Genomic DNA, 21,814 nt, shown 5'->3' with positions numbered 1-21,814 from the left:
GTTATTTGTTTATAAAAAACAAACTTCCAGGGGCCTTATTATAGAAGTGCCCTGGGGGCACCCACTTTGTGCGCCCCTGGGCCAATTTAGTATAACAGAAGGCGTTGTAGATGCTTGTGCGTCCCCTTCTGTAATACTAAAAGCACTGGTGCACATACAGTGCCAGTGTTTCCTCAAGAGGGTGCTCCCTCATTTGCATGGGGGCATGGCCCCATGCAAATGAGGGAATCCCTTTACCTCTGCACCTGCGCTGTATTACAGACGCGGGCGGAGAGGCAAAGAAGCTCTCAGGAGGTGCACTGACAGTGCACCACCTGAGGTGGTGCACTGACAGTGTGCTCCCTGATTGCAGCCCTCTTGAGGGGGGAAAGGGAGTCCCATGGACCCCCCAGACATCCCTTTGCCAGGTGGGTGTAGTCACTCACTGCATCTGCCCGCAAGAGGATCTCTAATTCCCTTTAAAGTGCAGGCAGGTGCCACCTGCACTGTGAAAAGCCTTTAAAAATAAAGGTTGGTGGATTGATGTAAAAATTAACATAAGCTGTCTACCAAACTTTTGGTACCTTCAAAGGAACCGCTGTGACAGTGGTTCCTCTGAAGATTCTGAGATTATCACTGGGTCAGCCGTAATCTCCAAGTACATAATATTTCTGTCGTTAGGATGGCGGAGTGTCAGGGTGGCAGACGTAATGTCCTCCGCCACACTGACAGACCAAGTAAAGGCCGGGATACCCAAGTCCGACAGTGTAGTGACACCACTTCCACCACTTTCAGTCAATTTGCCACACTCCACTGGGGAAACCCATCAAAATTTTCTTCCAAACTCACTGAAGTTTAAACCTGTGCATTTGAGAAATAATGTACTAGTAAGAGCTGGTTAGTGAAGCTATCAATTCTAAGATGCATTTTCTCCTTAGCTCCTTCCACATCGCCACATCATGGAACCCACTACCAGCGATTGAAGGCCCAAAGTATTTTTCATCCATGAAAGAAGCACAAAATATACTTCTTCATCCTCAACTGCCTTGAATCATAAATGTGTTTTTCTCAATTACAGAAAAAACCATCCTTCTTTCCCAAATAAGCCTCTAATTTATGTCTATTCTTTGTACTACACTAGGATTTCTTTGTGAGTGACATGACCACCCCGGGGAAGAGAAACATAATATAAACCGCGCAATAAATACAAATAAATACAAATATAGCTAATGACATAAGTTTCACATTGTTATATGAAAGTACTTACACAATAGTGTTGTTAGCTGCTCCATATTTGCTTTGCCAGCATATCTTATTTTCATTCTCAATTTCATTCTTAATCTGCATCATAAACTCTTCTTTCTGTCATTACAAAAATACAATGATATCCATGTCATGGTGTTTCTCTGTAACTGCATCTTGAAAATATTGAGAACTGCTCGCTCATGTTTTTTTCATTTTTTGGGCAAATATTAAGCATAGATTGAAATGGGGGTGGGGTCGCACACTACTCACACACCGGCGGTGTCGCCCCTAAGGACTCTGGTCAATGTAGTAAAGTGTTCGCGATGCATCATCTTTCGATCTTCTGCTATCTTCGCTGTCTTCGCCATCCCTGGACACGTGTTTCGGGGTATTACCCCTCATCAGCAGGGATAGGCCGTGTACTGGGGTTGCCGAAGAATATAAATGATCATTTAACAATTTCTTGAAATAGGCTTACTGGAGAAGCTGGCTCTATATGTAGTGAAAGAAACAATTGATGGACGGAATGCTGGACAATGCAAACATTCACCCACAGTCTCAAGGATCTGGGTTTCATACATCATTCTTTTGCTCACCACACCACCCCAGTTTAGACCCAGCCATATACAAATCAGTCTTGACCCTGTTTCTTGTTTTTTATTTTTATTTATTTTTTTTATTTAAAAAGTTTTATATAGCGCTGGCTAGACCCGGAGGTATCAGAGCGCTTTACATGAGCATCAGAACATAGTTACAGGTTACATCATTACAAAGGTTACACAGTTCTTAGAGAATGGCAACATAGTTACATGTAAGGTCGAGATAAACAATAAGCACAAATATGTAAGGGGAAAAGCAGGCAAGGTGAGAGATTCCGGGGAGGGGGGGTTGGAGCACGGGAAGTAGACAGATAATGAGGGCGGGAAAGGGGAGGGGCGGGTGAGAGACACAGCATGGGAAGAGGAGAGGAAGGGTGATGGGGACACAAACCGGTAGACGAGTCAAGGCAACGTCCAAAGTCCAGTAAGGTGTGATCCCAGGGCAGACAAGGGGAGAGATTCAGGGGAGAGAGGATAGGAGCTAGGGAAGAGACAATAAGGAGAGACGGAAAGAAGTCTGCCTAAAGACCGACTGGGTAGGTGACGACCAAGGAGGGAATCCACGGCCCATCTCCTCTATAGCTAAACCAAGTAGCTCCCTCGGGCGTCAGACAAAATAGTTCAGTCTCAATACATTGAGAGAGGTGGGAAGGAGAGACATAAATAGAGGGAGGATGCGGTCGGAGACGACAGGAGAGACGAAAGGAAGTGTAACTATGTGGTTCAACAATAAACCAGAAAAGATCAACAAGTAAACATTATATCAAACAATCAGCAATACAATTAGGGGAGGAGAGAAAGGAGAGAGAAAGTAGTGGGGGGTAGAGGAGGAGGGAAAGTGAGGATAAGGGAAGAGACAACCGTAGAGACGCGAGGAAGTCTGTCCAAAGACCGACTGGGTAGGTGACGACCAAGGAGGGAATCCATGGCCCATCTTCTCTATAGCTAAACCAGGTACCGCCATCGGGCATCAGACAAAATGGTTTGGTCTCAATACATTGAGAGAGGAGGGAAGGAGAGACAAAAATAGAGGGAGGATGCGGGAGGAGACGACAGGAGAGACGAAAGGAAGTGCAACAATGTGGTTCGACAATATACCAGAAAAAGAGCAACAAGTAAACATTAAATAGAACAGTCAGCATTACATTAGGGGAGGAGAGAAAGGAGAGATAAAGTAGTGGGGGGTAGGGGAGGAGAGAGAGTGAGGATAAGGGAAGAGACAACCGTAGAGACGAAAGGAAGTCTGTCTAAAAACCGACTGGGTAGGTGACGACCAAGGAGGGGATCCACGGCCCATCTCCCCTATAGCTAAAACCAGGTAGCTCCATCGGGCATCATACAAAATAGTTCAGTCTCAGGTGGCGAGGGAAGAGGTTCACAGAAAAACAGGGTGGGGACAAGAGGCGCAAGTGAGGGCAGAGGACAGAAGCTGGAAAGAGTAGGAGCGGAGGGGGGGAGGGTTGGGGGAAGTGGGAGCACATATTGTCAGCAGCCGCAGGTTCATTTCTTTTATATAGCGCTGGCTAGACCCGGAGGTATCAGAGCGCTTTACACGAGAATCAACAATGAAACAGAAAAAGTTCAACAATTACACAAAGCATTCAAAGCATAAGCAATACAATTAGGAGAGGAGAGAAGAGAGAGGAGAGAGAAAAGTAGTGGAGGGGGCAGGGGAGGTGAGAAAGGGAAGATAAGGAAAGAGACAATAAGAAGAGACAAAAAGAGGTCTGTCAAAAGATCGACTGGGTAGGTGACGACCAAGGAGGGAATTCACGGCCCATCTTCCCTATAGCTAAACCAAGTAGCTCCATCGGGCATCAGACAAAATAGTTCAGTCTCAAATAAATTGAGAGAGGAGAGAAGGAGAGATATAGATAGAGGGAGGATGCGGGAGGAGCCGACTGGAGAGACGAAAGGAGGTGCAACAATGTGGTTCAATAATATACCAGAAAAAGATCAACAAGTAAACATAATATCAAACAATCAGTAATACATTAGGAGAAGAGAGAAAGGAGAGAGAAAGTAGTGGGGGGAAGGAGAGGTGAGAAAGTGAGGATAAGGGAAGACACAACTATAGAGACGAAAGGAAGTCTGGCTAAGGACCGACTGGGTAGGTGACGACCAAGGAGGGAATCCACGGCCTGTCTCCCCTATAGCTAAACCAAGTAGCTCCATTGGGTATCAGACAAAATAGTTCAGTCTCAATACATTGCGAGAGGAGAGAAGGAGAGACATAGAGGGAGGATGCGGGCGGAGCCGACAGGAGAGACGAAAGGAGGTGCAACAATGTGGTTCAACCATATATCAGAAAAAGATCAGCCAGTAAACATAATATCAAACAATCAGCAATACATTAGGAGAGGAGAGAAAGGAGAGAAAAAGTAGAGGGGGGTAGGGGAGGTGAGAAAGTGAGGATAAGGGAAGAGACAACCTTAGAGACGAAAGGAAGTCTGTCTAAGGACCGACTGGGTAGGTGACGACCACGGAGGGAATCCACGGCCCATCTCCCCTATAGCTAAACCAAGTAGCTCCATCGGGCATCAGACAAAATATTTAGGTCTCAAGTGGCGGGGGAAGAGGTTCGCAGAAAAACAGGGTGGGGACAAAGGGCAAGGACAGGTGAGGGTAGAGGACAGAAGCTGGAAAGGATAGGAGCGGAGAGGGGGAGGGTAGGGGGAAGGGAGAGAGGGAAGATAAGGTCAGTAGAGACGCAGAAGCGTTTGCCCGAAGTCCGGCTGAGTAGGTGATAGTCAAAATAGGGAGCCAAAAGTCAGTCTCCCCTATAGCTCGCGGGGTAGTTCCGCCGTGCATTATACAGAAGTAGCTAGGTCTCAGCTTTCAAGGGTAGGGGAGGAATGAAAACATCATAGAGGGTCCCGCTCCTCTGCTCGTGGGACGGGTGTTGGCTCAGCAATGCACGCAGGAGTTCTTAGTAGGGGAGAGTATGGAGACCGCAGGATGTCAACTGTCTCAAGCGGTGAGCTGACCAAGCTCGTTACGCAGCTCAGACTTGAAGTCCTTGAGCATAGATTGGAGGTCCGCCTTAGAAAGTGCCATGGTCGACTTATCTGAGTCCCCCCTGAGCACCGGACGCGAATCAGCGGAAGTAAGGAAATCCGATATCTTGCCCGTGCCTTTGTTTGTGCTTTTCTTTGGAGGCATAAGGGAGTGGGTTCAGGTCCGCAGGCGACCCAGAGCTTTTCAGGGGCATCCCTGATGGATAGATGGAGTCACGGGGGAGCCAGTGATGAGGCTAGAGGTCGCGTCGCTCGGTCTCTCAGCGCGTCACCAAACGTGGTGCCTACAGCCACCTCTCCAGGCGACTGCATGCACGTCTCCACTCCCTCGCAAGACCGCAGGCAGGAGATCTCTCTAGATGCACGGCCACTTGCTCGCCGCCTCGACAGGTCCCTCCAGCCGTCTTGTGGGAACAGTACAGCCCGAACTGCCCAGCCAGGTCTTCCCTGGACCGGAAACAAGCATCCTGGGACCGGTTTTAGGTCATCACCCTTCATCAGCCAGGCTAGCTTGAATCCAGTGGTGTAGTGAGTACAGGACACACGTCTGGGCATACCCTTCCCACTTAAGGTGACACACGCAAAAGAAACAATTGATGTACGGAATGCTGGACAATGCAAACATTCACCCCCAGTCACAAGGATCTGGGTGTAGTCCATCATTCTTTTGCTCACCACACCACCCCAGTTTAGACCCAGCCATATGCAAATCAGTCTTGACCCTGTTCCTTGTGGGAACAGTCCAGCCCAAACTACCATTCTGCCCATCAATAGTTCTTTTTGTTTTTGTCACCACGAGTGGGACGGGTATGCCCAGACTTGGGTCCCTTGCTCTCAATGCCACTGGAGTCAAGCTAATCTGGCTGAGGAGGGCTGAAAATCCGAAAGCGGTCCTAGGATGCTTATTTCCAGTCCAGGGAGGACCTGGCCTGGCAGTTCGGGCTGGACTGTTCCCATTGGGGGGCAGGGTCAAGACTGATTTGCACATGGCTGGGTCCAAACTGGAATGGCAAGGTGAGCAACAAAATTATGGATTTATGCCCAAATCTCTCTACTGGGGTGAATGTATGACATTGTTCTGCATTCTGTTCATCAATTGTTCTTTTTGCAGTTGTCACCCCGAGTGGAACGGGTATGCCCAGACGTGGGTCCTGTGCCCTCCATGCCACTGGAGTCAAGATAATCTGACTGATGAGGGCTGATAGCCCGAACCCAGTCCTAGGATGCTTGTTTCCAGTCCAGGGAGGACCTGGCCTGTCAGTTCGGGCTGGACTGTTCCCATTGGGCGCAGGGTCAAGACTGATTTGTATATGGCTGGGTCCAAACTGGAATGTCATGGTGAGCAAAAAAATTATGGATTTAGGCTCAAATCTCTGTACTGGGGTGAATGTATGACATTGTTCCGCATTCTATCCATCAGTTGTTCTTTTTGCATTTGTCTATATGTAGTGAACTAAAATGAAGTACACTGTGCAGAGAGTCCAGTAGATCCCCAATAGGTGAGCAGATGTAAAAGCAGATCATTCTAAAGTTCTTCTTGTTGTAGTGTGGGTGAGCAGTTAGGCTTATTGACGGGTAGTGCTAAGCATTTGTTGTCACACACAGAGGCAATAAATGAGAAACACACTCAAGAATAAATTCGAGACCAATTAGGAAAAATAAACTTGCATCTTCATATATATTTTTAGAAGCCATAAACTTCATTCAGTTGATAAATGCTTTGTCAATTTTTAACCAAATGCAGTTCAAGACACAAATGCTTAAAGATTTTTAAGCAACAGCACTCTATATCGTCAGGCAGAGACCGTTGCGGTCAAAGGGAAGAAGAGCATAGGGTTAGATAGTGGAGTACCGCCAACACATTTACCATCGCTGTCAATGGAAGCAACACTCCACCACAGAGTTTTGGGGGACACCAGTTGCCCAGAGTTCAGGGGAAGTTCTATTCCAGGGGAGTCTGAGTTTTGGAGGTCCCAGGACTCGGGCACAGGAGGCAGTTCTGGGTTACCAGGATCAGAGGTGCAGGAGATCTTGCGGTACAGAATTAATTTTTCTCTGGTGGTGTCCAGCTACAGGTGCGGTGACGGAGGTCGTGCCCAAGTTGAAGCTTTCATGCAGTCGAAGCCACCCGGAAGTGGGTTCAGGCTCACATGACCGGGGCTCTTTCCAACGCCGGTCACAGGCACTGTGAGGAACCCTCAGGCTGGTGGATGCATTGAAGGGGTCAGATACCGGGCTGGTGACCAACAGGCCTTGGCTGCTGCAACTTTTGGGTGATGAGGTGAATCACATGAACACAGTCCGTGACAGTCTTCACCTGGTGGTGGATTTTACTGGCAGTGTGCCGGGACCAGTACCACTAGTCCAAAGGGAGGTCCCAGGCAATTGCCGAAGGCTGGCAGGGCTCTGGGGTTCTTGGAGGCTACACATGTGTCAGGTTGGACGGCAGACCACAGTTGTCAGGTCCTTTCGCAGTTGGCAGGGTTTAGCGCCGGTTTCTTCTGCAGCAGGACTCAGTTCCTGGATCAGCAGCACATCTTCTTACTTTATCTTCTTTAGGTCTGTGGAATCTAAAGTCAAGGTCTCGGGGAGCCACCTAAATAATGAATTTAGGGGTGTTACATGGTGAGACAGGTAGTAGCCAATGGGCTACTCACCTTTAGGGTGTCCACACCCTTTAGTGACTACTTCCTGTGAGAAGAGGCACTACCCTAGCCCAGATTGGAGGATTTCTCACCATCTCAAGATGGTGGAATTTCAGAACAGGTGTTGACCTCGCCTACCCATCCCTTGGGTTGTGTAGGCTGAGGGGGCACCCCTCCTCATCTAACTAATTTTCCTGCCTTTGCTCCTGCCAAAAGTGGAGCAGGGAAGGGGGCTCGGCATCCCCCCAACCTGGAGATTCATGGGTGGGATTTCAAAGGTGGCATCACCTTTGAAACTTCCTTCCCGGGAAGACCATCCTGTCCTAGAGGAAGTGTGCAGGTATTGTTTCTGGGTTCTGAAAGCGCTGGCTGTCACCCCATGAGATCAGAAACATGTCTTGTGGTGGCAGGCTGTTGAAAACTGGCCAGAGACCCCACTAGTGTTTGGTTAGGTTTTCAGGTGACCCTCTAAAAGGGTCTCCTATGTGAATGTATTAATAAATCCACCACTGGCATCAGTGAGGATTTATTAAGACAAGATATTTGGGACCAAACACCTTAGAAATCAGTGGAGCCATCATGGAGCTGGGAAACTCATGTTTTAAAGTACCCAGCTCATGTACTCTTTATGGCTTCCCTGGTCACTTACAACTTCACAGAATAGGCTGGTCATTGTAGGGGCCTATCTACTCCTGCAGATAGGCCCACACATAGGACACAGTGCACCCTGCCTTACGACTGAAGGTCTGCGGTAGGGGTTGCTTACTCATATAACTTATTCAGTACATGGAAGGTATGGCACACAGAGCTGTGTAGCATGCAGACTCTTCAGATTTTCTTGCACATGCAGCCTGCAGTGGTAGAGTGCATAGCCTTGTTGAGGGTGCTTTGCGGGTGGCATAATCAGTTCTGCTGCCCCAGAGGATCCTCTTCAGTACCCAAGCCCTAGGTACCAAGGGTACCATTTACTAGGGACTTACAGGGGTGGCTGAAGTTGTGTCAATCATGGTGCAGTTTTTGGGGAAAGAGATCTGACACTGGGAACCCAGTTACCATGAACCCAGTGCACTTACAGTTCGGATCACATCAGGCATCAGGCAAAAAGTGGGGATAGCAATGCAAAAAGAGGCACTTTCCTACACATACCTACTTAAACAATGCAGGACCTTACAGACTCTAGATGCAATAAGAAGACTAGCCACTAGGCTCGGCACCCAGTATCTTAAGTTAAATGCTTGGAAATAGTCTGCCAAACACTGTAGCAGAGTATCCTGGATGTTAATTAATAACCATTACATGGACACTGTTATTGATTTGTAGTGTAGTTCCTATATTCCCAATAGGCTCTGCGCATTGGAATAATATATCCTATAGTTTTGACGTAGGACTGAGGTCTACTAGGTTTCTATCGAATATACTAGTCTTAATTGTGAGTGCCAGCTAGCTCAGAGATCACTAGAAACTTTCTTGACTACACAGGAAGGGATTCGTTTCTGATAACTGCATAAACATGACAACTTTGTTTCCCAAGAATAAGAAATGTATCTCTAGAGTCGCGGAAACAATAGATAGATATTTCACTTAGTCAATCGTGCATGCTTCGTTTCACCAGAGGTGCAGAGAAATAGAGAGACGGGCGTTTTCAATAAAAAGGTATTTATTGAACAGTCTTCTTTCTCATGCAGAGGAAATGAACTGCTACAATCGTAATACTGGTAGCAAAGTACAATGCGTACAATATGAAGAGTATTATGAAATAATACTGTAAAAGCATGATATGGTTTCTAAGCCATAAAATACATAGAATACATACATTAATAAATGAAGACTAAAAGTACTCAACTGGTGCTTCTAAAATACGCCTACCCCGGTGTACCTAACCTAGGTCTAGTACAAGGGAAGAAGTAAGTGAGGTGTAGCTTAGTTTTAGTATTCTATGCCAAGAATCTTTCCAAGAATTCTCTACGAGTCTAATCAGCTCCGTACCTTGGTTTAGAATGAAGGAGGTCTGGTATCTCTCTCTAAGGACTCGATTTCCCAGAAACCTGCAAGGGTAGCCTGGAAATACTGGAGCTGGATTTCTCGGCAGGAGAAAAGACAGCGTCTCTCTCAGTGCGTCTGCTGGAGGGTCGGCTTCCTTCGGCACTTGCTGTAGCGAGATGTGTCGGGCAAGTAGATAGTCGAACTGCTCCAAACCACTGTGTGTTTGCTTGTACAAGTGTGAGCATATTTATACCTTGAAGGTGCCTGGTTTGAAGTAAGGTTGGATATAATAACGTCATCAAAGACTCAGTTCTTTAAAAACTCCATGAGTTCTTGGATAAATCAATATTCAAGCAAGGGGAAGTCGCTGACTGCTGAAGGTGGGTTTTTCAAAGAAATCGTTGTGGATTTCCGGAACTAGTGGAAGTAGCCCTGCCGTATTTGGACTGCGTAGGCTAAGTCTAAATATGGTTATGATTTCTATGCCTATATAAGGATAGGGTGATTTATACCTATATATGGGCATGAATCGGGGAAATTACACTAGGGTCCTAAATTCTTATACAACAGATTGTCTCCACTAAATATCTAGCAGTGACTGGTGTTAAGGCAGACACCTCCAACCTTCATTGCCTTTGGGAGCACGTCATAAGAATCATTATCCTCGCCAAACAAGTTCCCATGGCCCCACTTCTAAGTCCTATGAGGCAATACCCTGTGTTAAGGACCTGCGCCCAGCAAGTGTTTTAATTCAGTGCGTTTATGATTTATATGCATTCACTTTGAACTAACGGCCTCTTCTGGAATTACTATCCATCCTACCGGCAGAATAAATGAATTTGACTGTCTTGTCTATTAAAGTTTTGCACATTTACCTTCCATGCCCGGTCACGAGCCACCCCTTGACACTTGTAAAAGTATTACCTTTCTTCAGTATTTATGACATGATAGTTCTTTCATACCTTTGCCTAAATCAACAACTTCTTCCCCTGAAGAAGCGATTCATAGACAAGTTTGACGGCGCAAGCTTAAGTCCTCGATTTTTCAAATTCTTGTCCCATTTTTTTATTTTCTATGGTGTCTCCAACTCACAGGGCTCTACCACCAAGGTCCCATTTTTAAATAGGTGGTCGCTTGAATAAAAAAGCTACTATGAATTGTGACGTATCTTTCCTCCAGAGAGACTTAGATCCAGTGAAACAGTAGCATTGGTGTTCTTTCCATGCATCGTTCCATCAAGGTAACTACATTAGCTATACCTCATGCTACCATCAGGAGTTACTCATAGGAGGCCTCATACTAATGTGCTTTCATCGGCCAAGAAGCACTCATAAATCTCTTTCCTCATGAATCTCTTTCCTCGAAATCTCACAGTGCAATGTTGTGTTCCTTCCTCGTTTGGTGTAATGCTATAGGATTTACGCACCCAATGAGAATAGAAAAGCAACCAGGACATAGAGGTAAGATAAGGCCAATTTTATGGTGAATACAGTATTTCTAATCCTAGAACTCTCATCTATCACCAACACCTGTACTCCTATGCCTCATCTATTAGCCACTTCCAATCAATTATTTATTATTATTTATGCAACTTATGAAGCGCGCAAATACCCTTGGGTGTAAATTTATCTGGCTAGTCGGAAGGAAGTTGTGTGGAGGGCAGCTATGCAGGGCAACATATGTAGAACTGGACCAAGTAATTTCAGATGTGCATTTTTTCCCAATTCAATGTCCAGAACCTGTGGTGCCCGGTAACTGAAGGCTGGGAGTACAATATCGTCTGGAATTGGTAATGCCAGCCACGGTATCTCCCCCTGTAACACACTGATCATGAGAAGCCTAGGATTAAAAGTAACAGTTTTTCTCTGAATATTATTTTATTTTATTTTCTATTCCAGTAAAACATAAGCTGTTGTAGTTCTTAATTACATATCAGGAGTCCCCAAACACAATTTAATTTTCTGAAGCTGCAATAACATTAAAACAGCCAGTAATAAATGGATCATATAGGGTCAAAAGTTTACATTGTCACCACAGAAGATCAGAAACAAGTCACATTCATTAAACAAATAAGGAAACAAACGTGCAAATAGACGTGAGGATGAATGTATAAACTTACTTTAAAAGAGAAGCATTCTTTCGGATTGTCAACCTGTGCACAGCATGTGATGTATAGCAAAATGTATGCATAGAATATCCTGGACATCATTTGTGGAGAAAACGCTGTTAGTCTTCTGGCCAAGCCATGGATATAGCTAAAAAATGATATAGTAGATTTTAAAATGCACATCCCTTGAATTGGGTTTGCTTATATGATAATACTTTATTAGAATCCTCAATCGCCAAGAATGAATTGAATTGCCGTGATTAAAGCATTGGTGTCAAACTACAAACTTAATTTTATTTCACGTTGAGATTTAACAAATTGCATATTGTAGTGGGCTGGCTAGCCAGCTGGTAACAGAGCCCAAAATCCCTCAAAACTTACCAGAAGTCAATGACCTACAGTTTATGGCATGTCAGTTACGATAAATGTGGCCCTATAATATACTTTATTAAGAGCAACTGTACTAATTGACATACTTTCCCACATGTACTAGTATAGTGTAAAGGTCACATTACATGCTATTACATAGAACAGCAAAATAAACATGAGAAAAACACTGTTTACTAACTTGACGATTACTTATTGCCATGACTTTACAAAGGGAGATAATTGTTGGAAGTCAGGAGGCCTCTTCAATGTGACTTTACTTGATGGCAAAAATTAAAGTCCTTGTATCCAGATTTTGGTTAAAAAATACTTTTTTAAACAGATACACAAGAAAACACCATGCCATAAATCACATATGCAGATGTGTAGAGTGCAGTATGCTATTTAATAAGGTTGTCGAGGAAGAGGAGGGGCAGCATGAACCACTCTACACTTCAGCTCTTGAGTCTTTGCCCTTCCCACACTCACCAATGGTATTCAATAACAGATCATACTCTGAGCATCTGCTTGTACACTGTTTTTGCTATGGTAGATGAGCATTCTTGTGGCCCAATAACACATGCTATTTAGAGCAACTGCACTAGCAAACACACATGTATTACCACAATACGAAGGTCAAATTGCAGTATATTGCTACAGTAGAGTAAACTTGACTTGAGGAAAACGCTGTTTACTGCCTCAAACATTGCATATTAAAATTACTTTACACACCAAAATAATTCTTCCAATGGCGACATGGACGTATCAATAAGATTTTATCATACTGCACAAAATTAACTCCTCGCATCCTGGGTTTTGAGTTACATATCTTTTTTTTAAAACAAATAAATACATATATTCAGATACACAGAATGTAATATACATTTTATTACCACTGTTGAGGGAGGGGCGGGGCATCATCAACTACACGGGTTTTTACATGTGGTGAGTCATGGCTCCTCCCCACACTCAACTAAGGCAATGAATAGCATGGGCCTCATTTATGAGGCTGTGCGTCACTTTTACGCCAACGGTGCGTCACTTTTTGTGACGCACCAGTGGCGTAAAAAATGCGCCTTGGTACTCCATATTTACAAAGTGACGCATCTAGGTAGATGCGTCACTTTGTAAACCCCTGCGCCACATTATACCTGCGCCAGGTATAATGTTTGCAAGGGGGGCATATTGACGCCAGAAAGGGTCGTAGAAGTGACGCCGTGAAATCTATGTGATTTCACTGCGCCACTTCTAGGACACAAATGCGTCAATTTCTTACGCCTGCCTGACAGCAGGCGTAAGACTGACGCAGGTCCTTTCACATGGGGCTTGCCCCATGTGAAAGGATACATAGCTAGAGTTGCGTCACTTTTGTGACACCCTGCAGCAATGCGTCACTTTTGCGCCATATAGATACGTCAGAAATACTGACGTATCTGTAACTCCTTGCGCAATGATGCATCATACTGTAAATATGATGCATCATTGGTGTCGCAAGGAGGGCGCAGTGAAAAGTGACACATCGCTGTTTTCACGCAGCGATGCGTCACTTTTCATAAATGAGGCCCCATATACTCTGGGTATCTGCTTATATACTGTGTATGCAATAGGTTAATATCAAGGGGTTTGTTTGCAAGCCTAAGAGTCAAACACATCTAGATGGCAGTTATTAGTTAACACAATAGTGGTGGCCAAAATATTAACACACATGTGGCAAGTACCACAACATCAAAATACAGCGACATGTTTCTAAGTTTATGGGCGGGAGTTTATTAACCTCTGCCCAAGGGACACTGTGATAAGAATCTTCAAACATGTCTGGATCCCGTTTAAGGCTGTGCACCCCTTAAACGATTCATCACACAAAGCTTTTGAAAGTATCTTAAAAGCTCGACAGTGAACACATACAACATCCTCACACTGCCGGCGATAATGCTTGAAATGCGAGAACCATTCGCGTGTTGTAGCATTCATTGACAGGGTGACGCTGGCTGACATTGTTAGGGGGCTATACCTCTCTACTATCAGGTTTGTGTTCGCTGCGAAGGCAAGGCATTCTTCGTCCTGGCTGAAATGGCTGCTGATCGCAGGCAGATGAACGGGAGGCCTGTTCTGCAAAGTCTTAAAGCACAGTTCTCGGTCCAGGTGCTTCATTCCACAGCAACGGTACGCCTCTCTGTTCTTAGACAGCGAGATATTGTCTGCGCATATTCTGCCCAGGAAAATAGCACTCTAGAAAAAATATGAGACAGCACGTAACAAGTGATGCTATTGTCAACTCGTTTTTGATCACCCATTAAGCAATCAAAATTAGAGGTTCTGCATTCATAGATACATTTTTTTTGTTTACAAAGTTTTATATAGGCGAACTTGACCCGAACTGGGTATCAGAGTGCTTTACATAGCACCAGTTGCATTACCTGAGGACACATTCATTTTGTTAGGCACGGGGCCTATTCACAGAACTAACTTAAGACAAAATCCTAAACTTACTACCATTTTCGTATTCACAGAAGGCACTTACTCATTTTGGTATTCACAGAAGACACTTACTCATTTCGGTATTCACAGAAGTTAGGAGTCCTAACTTTAGAACTCCTAAATGCCATCTGTGAATATCAAAAGTCCTAAAGTTAGGATTTTTCTCAGTTTAAGAGTAATAAAGTTAAGACTGCTAACTTTAGGACTCCTAAATGCCTTCTGTGAATACAGAAAGTCTTAAAATTAGGATTTTTCACAATTTAGTAGTAGTAAAGTTAGGACTCCTAACTTTAGGACTCCTAAATTCCTTATGTGAATACCGAAAGTCTTAAAATTAGGAATTTTCTCAGTTTAGTAGTAGTAAAGTTGAGAAAAATTCGAATTTTAAGACTTTCAGCATTCACAGAAGACATTTAGGAGTCCTAAAGTAAGGAGTCCTAACTTTACTACTACTAAATTGAGAAGAATCCTAACTTTAAGACTTTCGGTATTCACAGAAGGCATTTAAGAGTCCTAAAGTTAGGACTCCTAACTTCTGTGAATACTGAAACGAGTAAGTGCCTTCTGTGAATACCAAAATGAGTAAGTGCCTTCTGTGAATACCAAAATGGTAGTAAGTTTAGTATTTTGTCTTAAGTTAGTTCTGTGAATCGGGCCCGGGGAGATTAAGTGATGTGCCCAGAATCAAAGGATGTTGGCGTTCTAGCCGAGACTCGAACCCAGTTCCCCAGATTCGAGGTCGACTGCCTAGCCCTTAGGCCAGCTACTCTCCCCACCTATGCTATTGACTAAGGAAAAGAAATGTTTACAAAATAAAACCAGAGATTTAATGGAAAGATATTTTCTTTAATGGAAAACACGTTCTGGAGGCAAATTTTTCTGCAAAAAGTATTTAATCAGTCATGGGTTGTTTTAGTAATTGTTACCCATCAGTGCTTAATTTGTGAAAAGAACTAGAGTGGTTCAAAGTTTTTTCTTAGGATCCTACTGCCAGCACTACAGAGTGCTAGAGTTGAGGGATACCAGAGCTGTCTGGTCTTGATTCTGTCTCACGCCTTTATCTTCCATCGCCCTCACGTCCTATCTCTTTATCTCACTCTTGCTGGTTCCTTTTCATCCATTCTTTCCCCAGTTATGCATTTCTTTATTTTAACAGTTGTATGTGGTATTCTGTCACTTGAAAAGTTTGTTGACACTTTGCACATCAGCAGCTATTACAATATCAACTTATCCATTGAACGTTAAGTCCAGAGACAACATATAGAGTGGTGAAAATGAGGACACAAGAGAGTAGAGTTAAAACAGTGATGGACTAGAGCCTAGGATAACTAATTCTCAAGGGGAAAGTCCAGTAATCCCAATAAATTAGACAAATAATAGTTTGCTCACATATAAAATAGGATTCATCAATTATTAATGGCATATAATGTATAGCCACCGTTCATCTGCAGAAGAGAGACAGCCAGTGATGCTTTATTTAATAAAGTCTGAAAAGAAGTGTTTTCAGATGCTACCAGAACAACAGCACTGGTAGAAGACTCAATGAAAGAGTGACACCTCCAAGGAAAGATTGCAGTTATTGGATAAGTAAGAGGGTGTGTTGACATGTAGTACTTTCTAGGCTAAACAACTCAATTTGGATCTTATTCTGGCAATTGGAAGCTAAGCTGATGAGACTGAGGGTCATGTGATCAAACTTACCGTCAATGATAGCAGTCTGGTTGAGGAGTGGCTAGTAGTTTTGAGATCATTGAGGGTAAAGTGTGGCAGTCCGTGAAGGAAAGCCTAAACGTGACAGTATAAAGTAGAAGAGAGAAAAGGTTTGATTTTTTTTGAGTGGCAGTAGGCTGTTTTATTGATTTTATTGATGTGTGGGATCATGAAGAGGGAAGGGGCCACTGTAAAACCAAGTGAGGTTACATTGCATTCACTGAGAAAAAGAGAAGTCTGAAATTTTAGTTCCTTGAGCAGCTCAAGATACAGATTGCCTTCATGCGTCGGCAGAGTAATATGAATTCAGCCTTTTGAGGGTTGAGTTTGAGGAAATATTCACAGTAGCGGCTGCTACCAGACTGGAGTGGTAGGGCAGGGGAGGAAAAGAAAAAAAACACTTACCTCAGTCGGCTGCCTTCTCACCTCCTTTCTCTTCTTCCTGTCTCTGCTGACAGCAGGAAGTACCTGGCTCCTCATCGCCAATCACAATGCAGCATTGTGATTGGTCTGAGTGCCATGGTTTGGTGCTCAGACAGGGACTAGGAGACTTTGCATGTTCATCACCAGGTTGTGTAAAGCAAACCTGGTCTGGAAGATGCAAAGTGCGCAGGCATGTTTGACTGGCCCGAGAGGGCCAGCCAAGCAATCATGCACACTTTAGGAGTGCAAACCACTCCTCTTCATGCTCTGGCCAGCCACGCCACGCCCAAGAGCCACTGACTTCAATTGGAAAAATAAAATGATAAAAACAATACATTATTATCTTTTTATTTTTCCTTTTGAGCAGTGGGGAGACGCTCCTTCGCCTTAGTGGATGAGTCGCCACTGAATATTCATCCTTGTACTTTTATAAGAACTGAACAGATGGTGAGGATGTTATGTATTTAGTAGGTTTTCAAGTATATTTGTTTCATCAACATCGAATTTTGACATTTGGTCCCTCACACAACTTAATGGCTTCATGACTTGGGCATTGCAACCAGCTTTCATTATTTAAGATTGATGGTGAGAAGAAAGGAGAACCAGTCATCATGTGATATGCTGGTATAAAGAGAAGGAGTTCATGGTCGATCATGTGCAATGTTTTCACAAAAGAGAAGACCCCACTAAGTTCCAGGGAACAGGGTACTGTCGACAATGTGAGTCAAAAAGGAATCCCTGGACTAAATATGCTTTCCTCCACACTCTTATCTTTCATACACCCAACTCTCAAGAACAACACGGTTTTTAAGTATGTATCAAACCAACACAAAAAATGACGTTTACACTCTCTGTATTTTATTAATTAGTGTTTTTCTCATTTAAAATTCAGATCACTTTCTGAAAGGCATTATTTAAAAACATACATAATATTATCACGTTTGAACCAATTGATCACAATATTACATAAAAAATACACTGTTAAAAAACAAAATCATATAAAAAACACATAATTATTACTACTAAGCTTCCAAAGTTTCCAAGTACAGAATAAATCACAATTGACAAACCCTCCTAACCTGTAGGTACAAATATTCCTACTACCATACTTTCCTGACCCAATAACCTCATACAATTTTAGGGTAATTTAGAAAATGCAGTATCCAAAATTGTGGTATATCTGTTATCTTGTTGGGTTTTTATTGGGTTCTATTTATCCAAGCGTCGACGCGCTTCGGTGTTATTTTATTGATATGGTAACACCTTCTTCAGGACAGCAAAATTCATAGGGTCATCGTTTATAAATTTCCTTTATGTATGTATAAAACAGTAATAAATTGCAATTAGAGAGGAGCTTTCTACAACATTCTCTTATTCTTACATTCTAAATTCTAATTCATGTCTTTCATCTGACGGTACATTTAAAACTTATTTCTACCCTATATATGTTCTATTATAATCCTCCACATTATAGCTATTGCTAAAGAAAAACATTTTCTCAGTCAGAAAACTTTTCTGTAATTTTTTATTGAAAATAAAGAGCATATTTACATGGTACTGGGTGGAGAACACATGGGGAAAGAGGAAGAAGAAAAAACGCACGGGGGGTGGGGGGGTTGTCAAGCATTGTATACATTGGCTTTAATTAGTTTGGCTCTTGACAGTTCATTCTGCAATTTGTTACATCTTCTTCACTCCATTCTTGCACGTTCCAGTTTCCCCCGTGTCCCTTGCCACCGGCATGGTTATCTTTCTGCCCCCCTGGTGGCGTGAGGAGATAGAAGATCAAAAAGATGAAGAGAGACGTAGGCATGTTATGTTGTTGAGTAGGGTGCATGTGTGCGTTCGGTAGTATTGTCTGGCCTGAGTGTCTAGGGTGGCTTGTGAGAGGACAAGTAGTTGTCTAGTGACAGCCATAACTCGCTCTTTTTCCCTGAGTCCCGTTGGCTGTTAGACGTTATGGTGTCGGCTCCCCTTAGGAAAATGACCCAGTTGAACCAGGCCTTAAAGGTGGCTTTTGCTGTGTCCTTCCAGTTATTCAACACCGTCTTGACTGCTGCTGTAAGCAGGAGATCAATCAGGTCTCTGTCATTTTCGGATGTTATGGAAGGGTCCGTGTATCCCAGTATTAGGTGGTGGAAGTCCATTGATAGTGTGGCTCCTGTCATGTCATTGATTAGAGTGATTATGGAGTGCCAGAACTTCTTTGTTTTGGCGCAGTGGAATAGGAGGTGTGCTAGGTCTCCCTTCTGCCTGTTGCAGTTCCAGCAGGAGTCAGTCTCTCTGATGCCTATGTTGGCGAGACGAACTGGGGTCCAGTAGGCCCTGTGTACTAGCCAGAATTTTGTCTGATCCAGGGTCGTTGTCACTTTCCTCCTTGATGTGGAGGACCATAAATCTGCCCCATCCTTCTCGCTTAGCTCTCTCCCTGCTGCTTCTTCCCATTGGCTTACAGTTCTGTTGTTCAATTTGGACGTTTTGGGGGTCATGGCTCTGTATATGTGTGCTACCTGGTGTCCCGTAATGTTCAGGCTATTGGCGTATTGTGTTATTGATGGGGCGAGCGTGTTTATGTTGGCTTTGGCTATTGCTACTCTTATTTTAAGGAAGTTATAGAGCTCTATGTTGTCGAAGTTGTATTGTTGTCTGAGTTCGTCAAATGATGTCTGATTCCCTGTCTCCTTCAGCTGGCTCACCGTCGTTATGCCCTGCCTGTACCAGGTGTGCATGTCTAGTGTTTTATTCCTGTACTTAATTCTGGGGTTGTGCCATAGCGACTCTAGCTGAGATTGTCTGACGCTGGTGTCTAGCAGTTTGTCTAATTTTAGTAGGGCCAGTCGCGTGTTCCTGAGGATTGTGTTCTGTTTAATCGTGGGGTGTTTTGTCGGTGTGAGTAGTGCCACGGGTTCCATTCCTCCTAGAAGTCTCCGCTCTAGGGAGAGCCAGGCCGGGGTGTAATCATTCTTTGGTGATATCCAGTGTAGGCCCTGTGCTGCCAAGCAGGCTGTTTGGAAGGTTCTGAAGTTCGTTATGTTCAGACCTCCTAGAGCCCTGGGTAGTCTGAGTTTCTGAAGGCTGATTCTCGGCTTCTTCCCCCTCCATAGGAATGTGTTTAGTAGTTTGTCAAGTTTTTTGTGGAAGTCAGGTGTGCTAGTTAGTGGTAGCATGTTGAGCATGTAGTTGATCATAGGGGTGACCATCATTTTGATGGTCTCCACCCTTCCCCACCATGTGGTAAATCTTGGTGACCATCCCTCTAGCTTCTCTCTTATTTTGTGCAAGATTGCTTTTTCGTTCTGGTCTACTGTGGTCCGCAAGTCTCTCTCGAACAGGAGGCCCAGGTACTTGATGGCTTTCTTCTGCCATGCTAGACCCGAGGTCCCCAGTACTGTCTTGTTGGTATGTACGTTCAGTGGTTTGCATTCAGATTTCTCTCTGTTGAGTTTGTATCCTGACACTTGCGCAAACTGGTCTATGGTTCCCATTAGTGCTTTAATGGAACTTCCCGGGTTCTCCGTTACTATGAGGACATCGTCTGCATATGCTGCCAATTTGAAAGATTCACCCTCTATAGGTATGCCCCTAATGTCAGGGTTTGAGCGGATCATGCACAGTAGGGGTTCAATCGCTAGTAGGAAGAGGCCTGGGGATAAAGGGCATCCCTGCCTCGTCCCTCGTTTAAGGTCTAGTAGCTCCGATGTGCCTCCATTCACAACCACACGGGCTCTGGGCTCGTTGTACAGTGCCATTACCATCTTCCTATACTGTTGGCCCAGTCCAAAGTTTTGCATACATAGCTCTAAATAGGGCCATGACACTCTGTCGAAAGCTTTTTCGGCATCTAGGGCGATCATGACTGCCGCGTTGTTGCTTTTGGCTGCGTGGTTGATTACGTGGCATAGCAGTCTTGTATTATCTTGGGACATCCTATTCTTCAGGTATCCCACTTGTGCGCAATGTATGAGGGATGGAAGGTAGGTGTTGAGCCTGGTGGCTAGGATCTTGGCATATATTTTGCAGTCAACATTGATAAGTGATATTGGTCTGTAGTTCCCTGGGTGTTGTGCGTCTTTGCCTTCTTTGGGGATCACTATAATGTTTGCTTCCGCCATTGACGGCGTCATGCGGCCTTTGTGTATGCAGTTCGCAAAGACTGCTGTCATTTCTGGCCTTAGTGCTTTGATGTAGTGTTTGTAGAACTTGGCTGTGAAGCCGTCTGGCCCAGGGGCTTTTTTATCTTTCAGGCTGTTGACTGCTCTCTCTATCTCGTCTCCAGTTATTTCTGAGTCTAGTCTGTCCTTCTGTGTTTCCGTCAGGGTTGGAGTCGTGACACTCCCTAGTAGTTCCTTTCCTCCATCTGCTCTAAGCGTATCGTCTTTTTTGTATAGCTGTGCATTGAAATCTCTGAAAGTGTCCAGTATTCCTTTGTTCGATGTGTGTGATTTGTTCTTGCCATCTCTGACTGCTGCTATTGTGTGCTGTCTCTGCTTGCCCTTGAGGTATGCCGCAAGTGCTTTCCCTGCCCTGTTGGCCGAGCATAAATTTATTGCTCTATACTTGTTAATCCAGGTGCCTGCCCTTTCACTAAGGATCCTGTTTAATTCGTACTTTTTCTTTGTTAGTGTTGTTAGGGTGTTCCTGTCTTCTAGATTTATTATGTGACCTGCCTCTAGTCTCTTTATTTCGTTTTCTAAGTCAGATATCTTCTTGTTTCTTTCCCTGTTCTGTCTACCTTTGATGTTCATTATTGTCCCTCTCACAGTAGCTTTCATTGCGTCCCATAGTGTATCTCTTCCTACGTCTGGTGTGTCATTGTTCGCCAGGTACTCCTTGAGTGCAACTTCTATTTCAGTACTGTAGCTGTTGTTTTTGAGGAGGTCATCGTCAAACCTCCATCGTCGTGTGGGTTGCTCGTTGTGTCTGCCCGTCAGAGTGAGGCAGATGTGGGAGTGGTCTGATATCGCTCTTGGGCCTATCTCTGTGTGTTCTATCAGGTGTGTGTGAGTGTCTGATATCAGTATATAGTCGATCCTACTGTATGAGTTGTGTGGATTTGAGTAGAAGGTGTATTCCCTCTCATCTGGGTTTTGTAGTCTCCACGGGTCTGCTAGTCTAAGTCTTGCGCAGAGGTCTTGTAGTGGGTTGCCTCTCTGTGTGTTCAGGCTCTGTCTTTGTGGGTGTCTGTCTATGGCAGGATCCAGAACTTGGTTCATGTCGCCCGCTACTATTAGCAGTTCATCCAAAGGTAGCGCGTCTAGTTCT

General features: G+C 44.2%; 1 protein-coding gene across 1 annotated transcript in view; it reads right to left on the bottom strand.

Moving 5' to 3' along the window:
- LOC144819644 (afamin-like) overlaps positions 1-21,814 on the bottom strand; it is a 127,803-nt gene that overhangs the window by 35,545 nt on the left and 70,444 nt on the right. The window contains exons 4-6 of the mRNA XM_078677457.1: positions 13,953-14,170; positions 11,588-11,723; positions 1,247-1,341 (exon numbers count right to left, since the gene is read on the bottom strand). Of these exons, the coding sequence (XP_078533583.1) occupies positions 1,247-1,341; positions 11,588-11,723; positions 13,953-14,170 (449 nt within the window). The remainder of the gene's footprint in view (positions 1-1,246; positions 1,342-11,587; positions 11,724-13,952; positions 14,171-21,814) is intronic.

Source organism: Lissotriton helveticus, chromosome 2_1, assembly GCF_964261635.1.
Source record: "Lissotriton helveticus chromosome 2_1, aLisHel1.1, whole genome shotgun sequence".
Classification (NCBI taxonomy): domain Eukaryota; kingdom Metazoa; phylum Chordata; class Amphibia; order Caudata; family Salamandridae; genus Lissotriton; species Lissotriton helveticus.
This window is presented reverse-complemented; position numbering and strand designations above follow the sequence as displayed.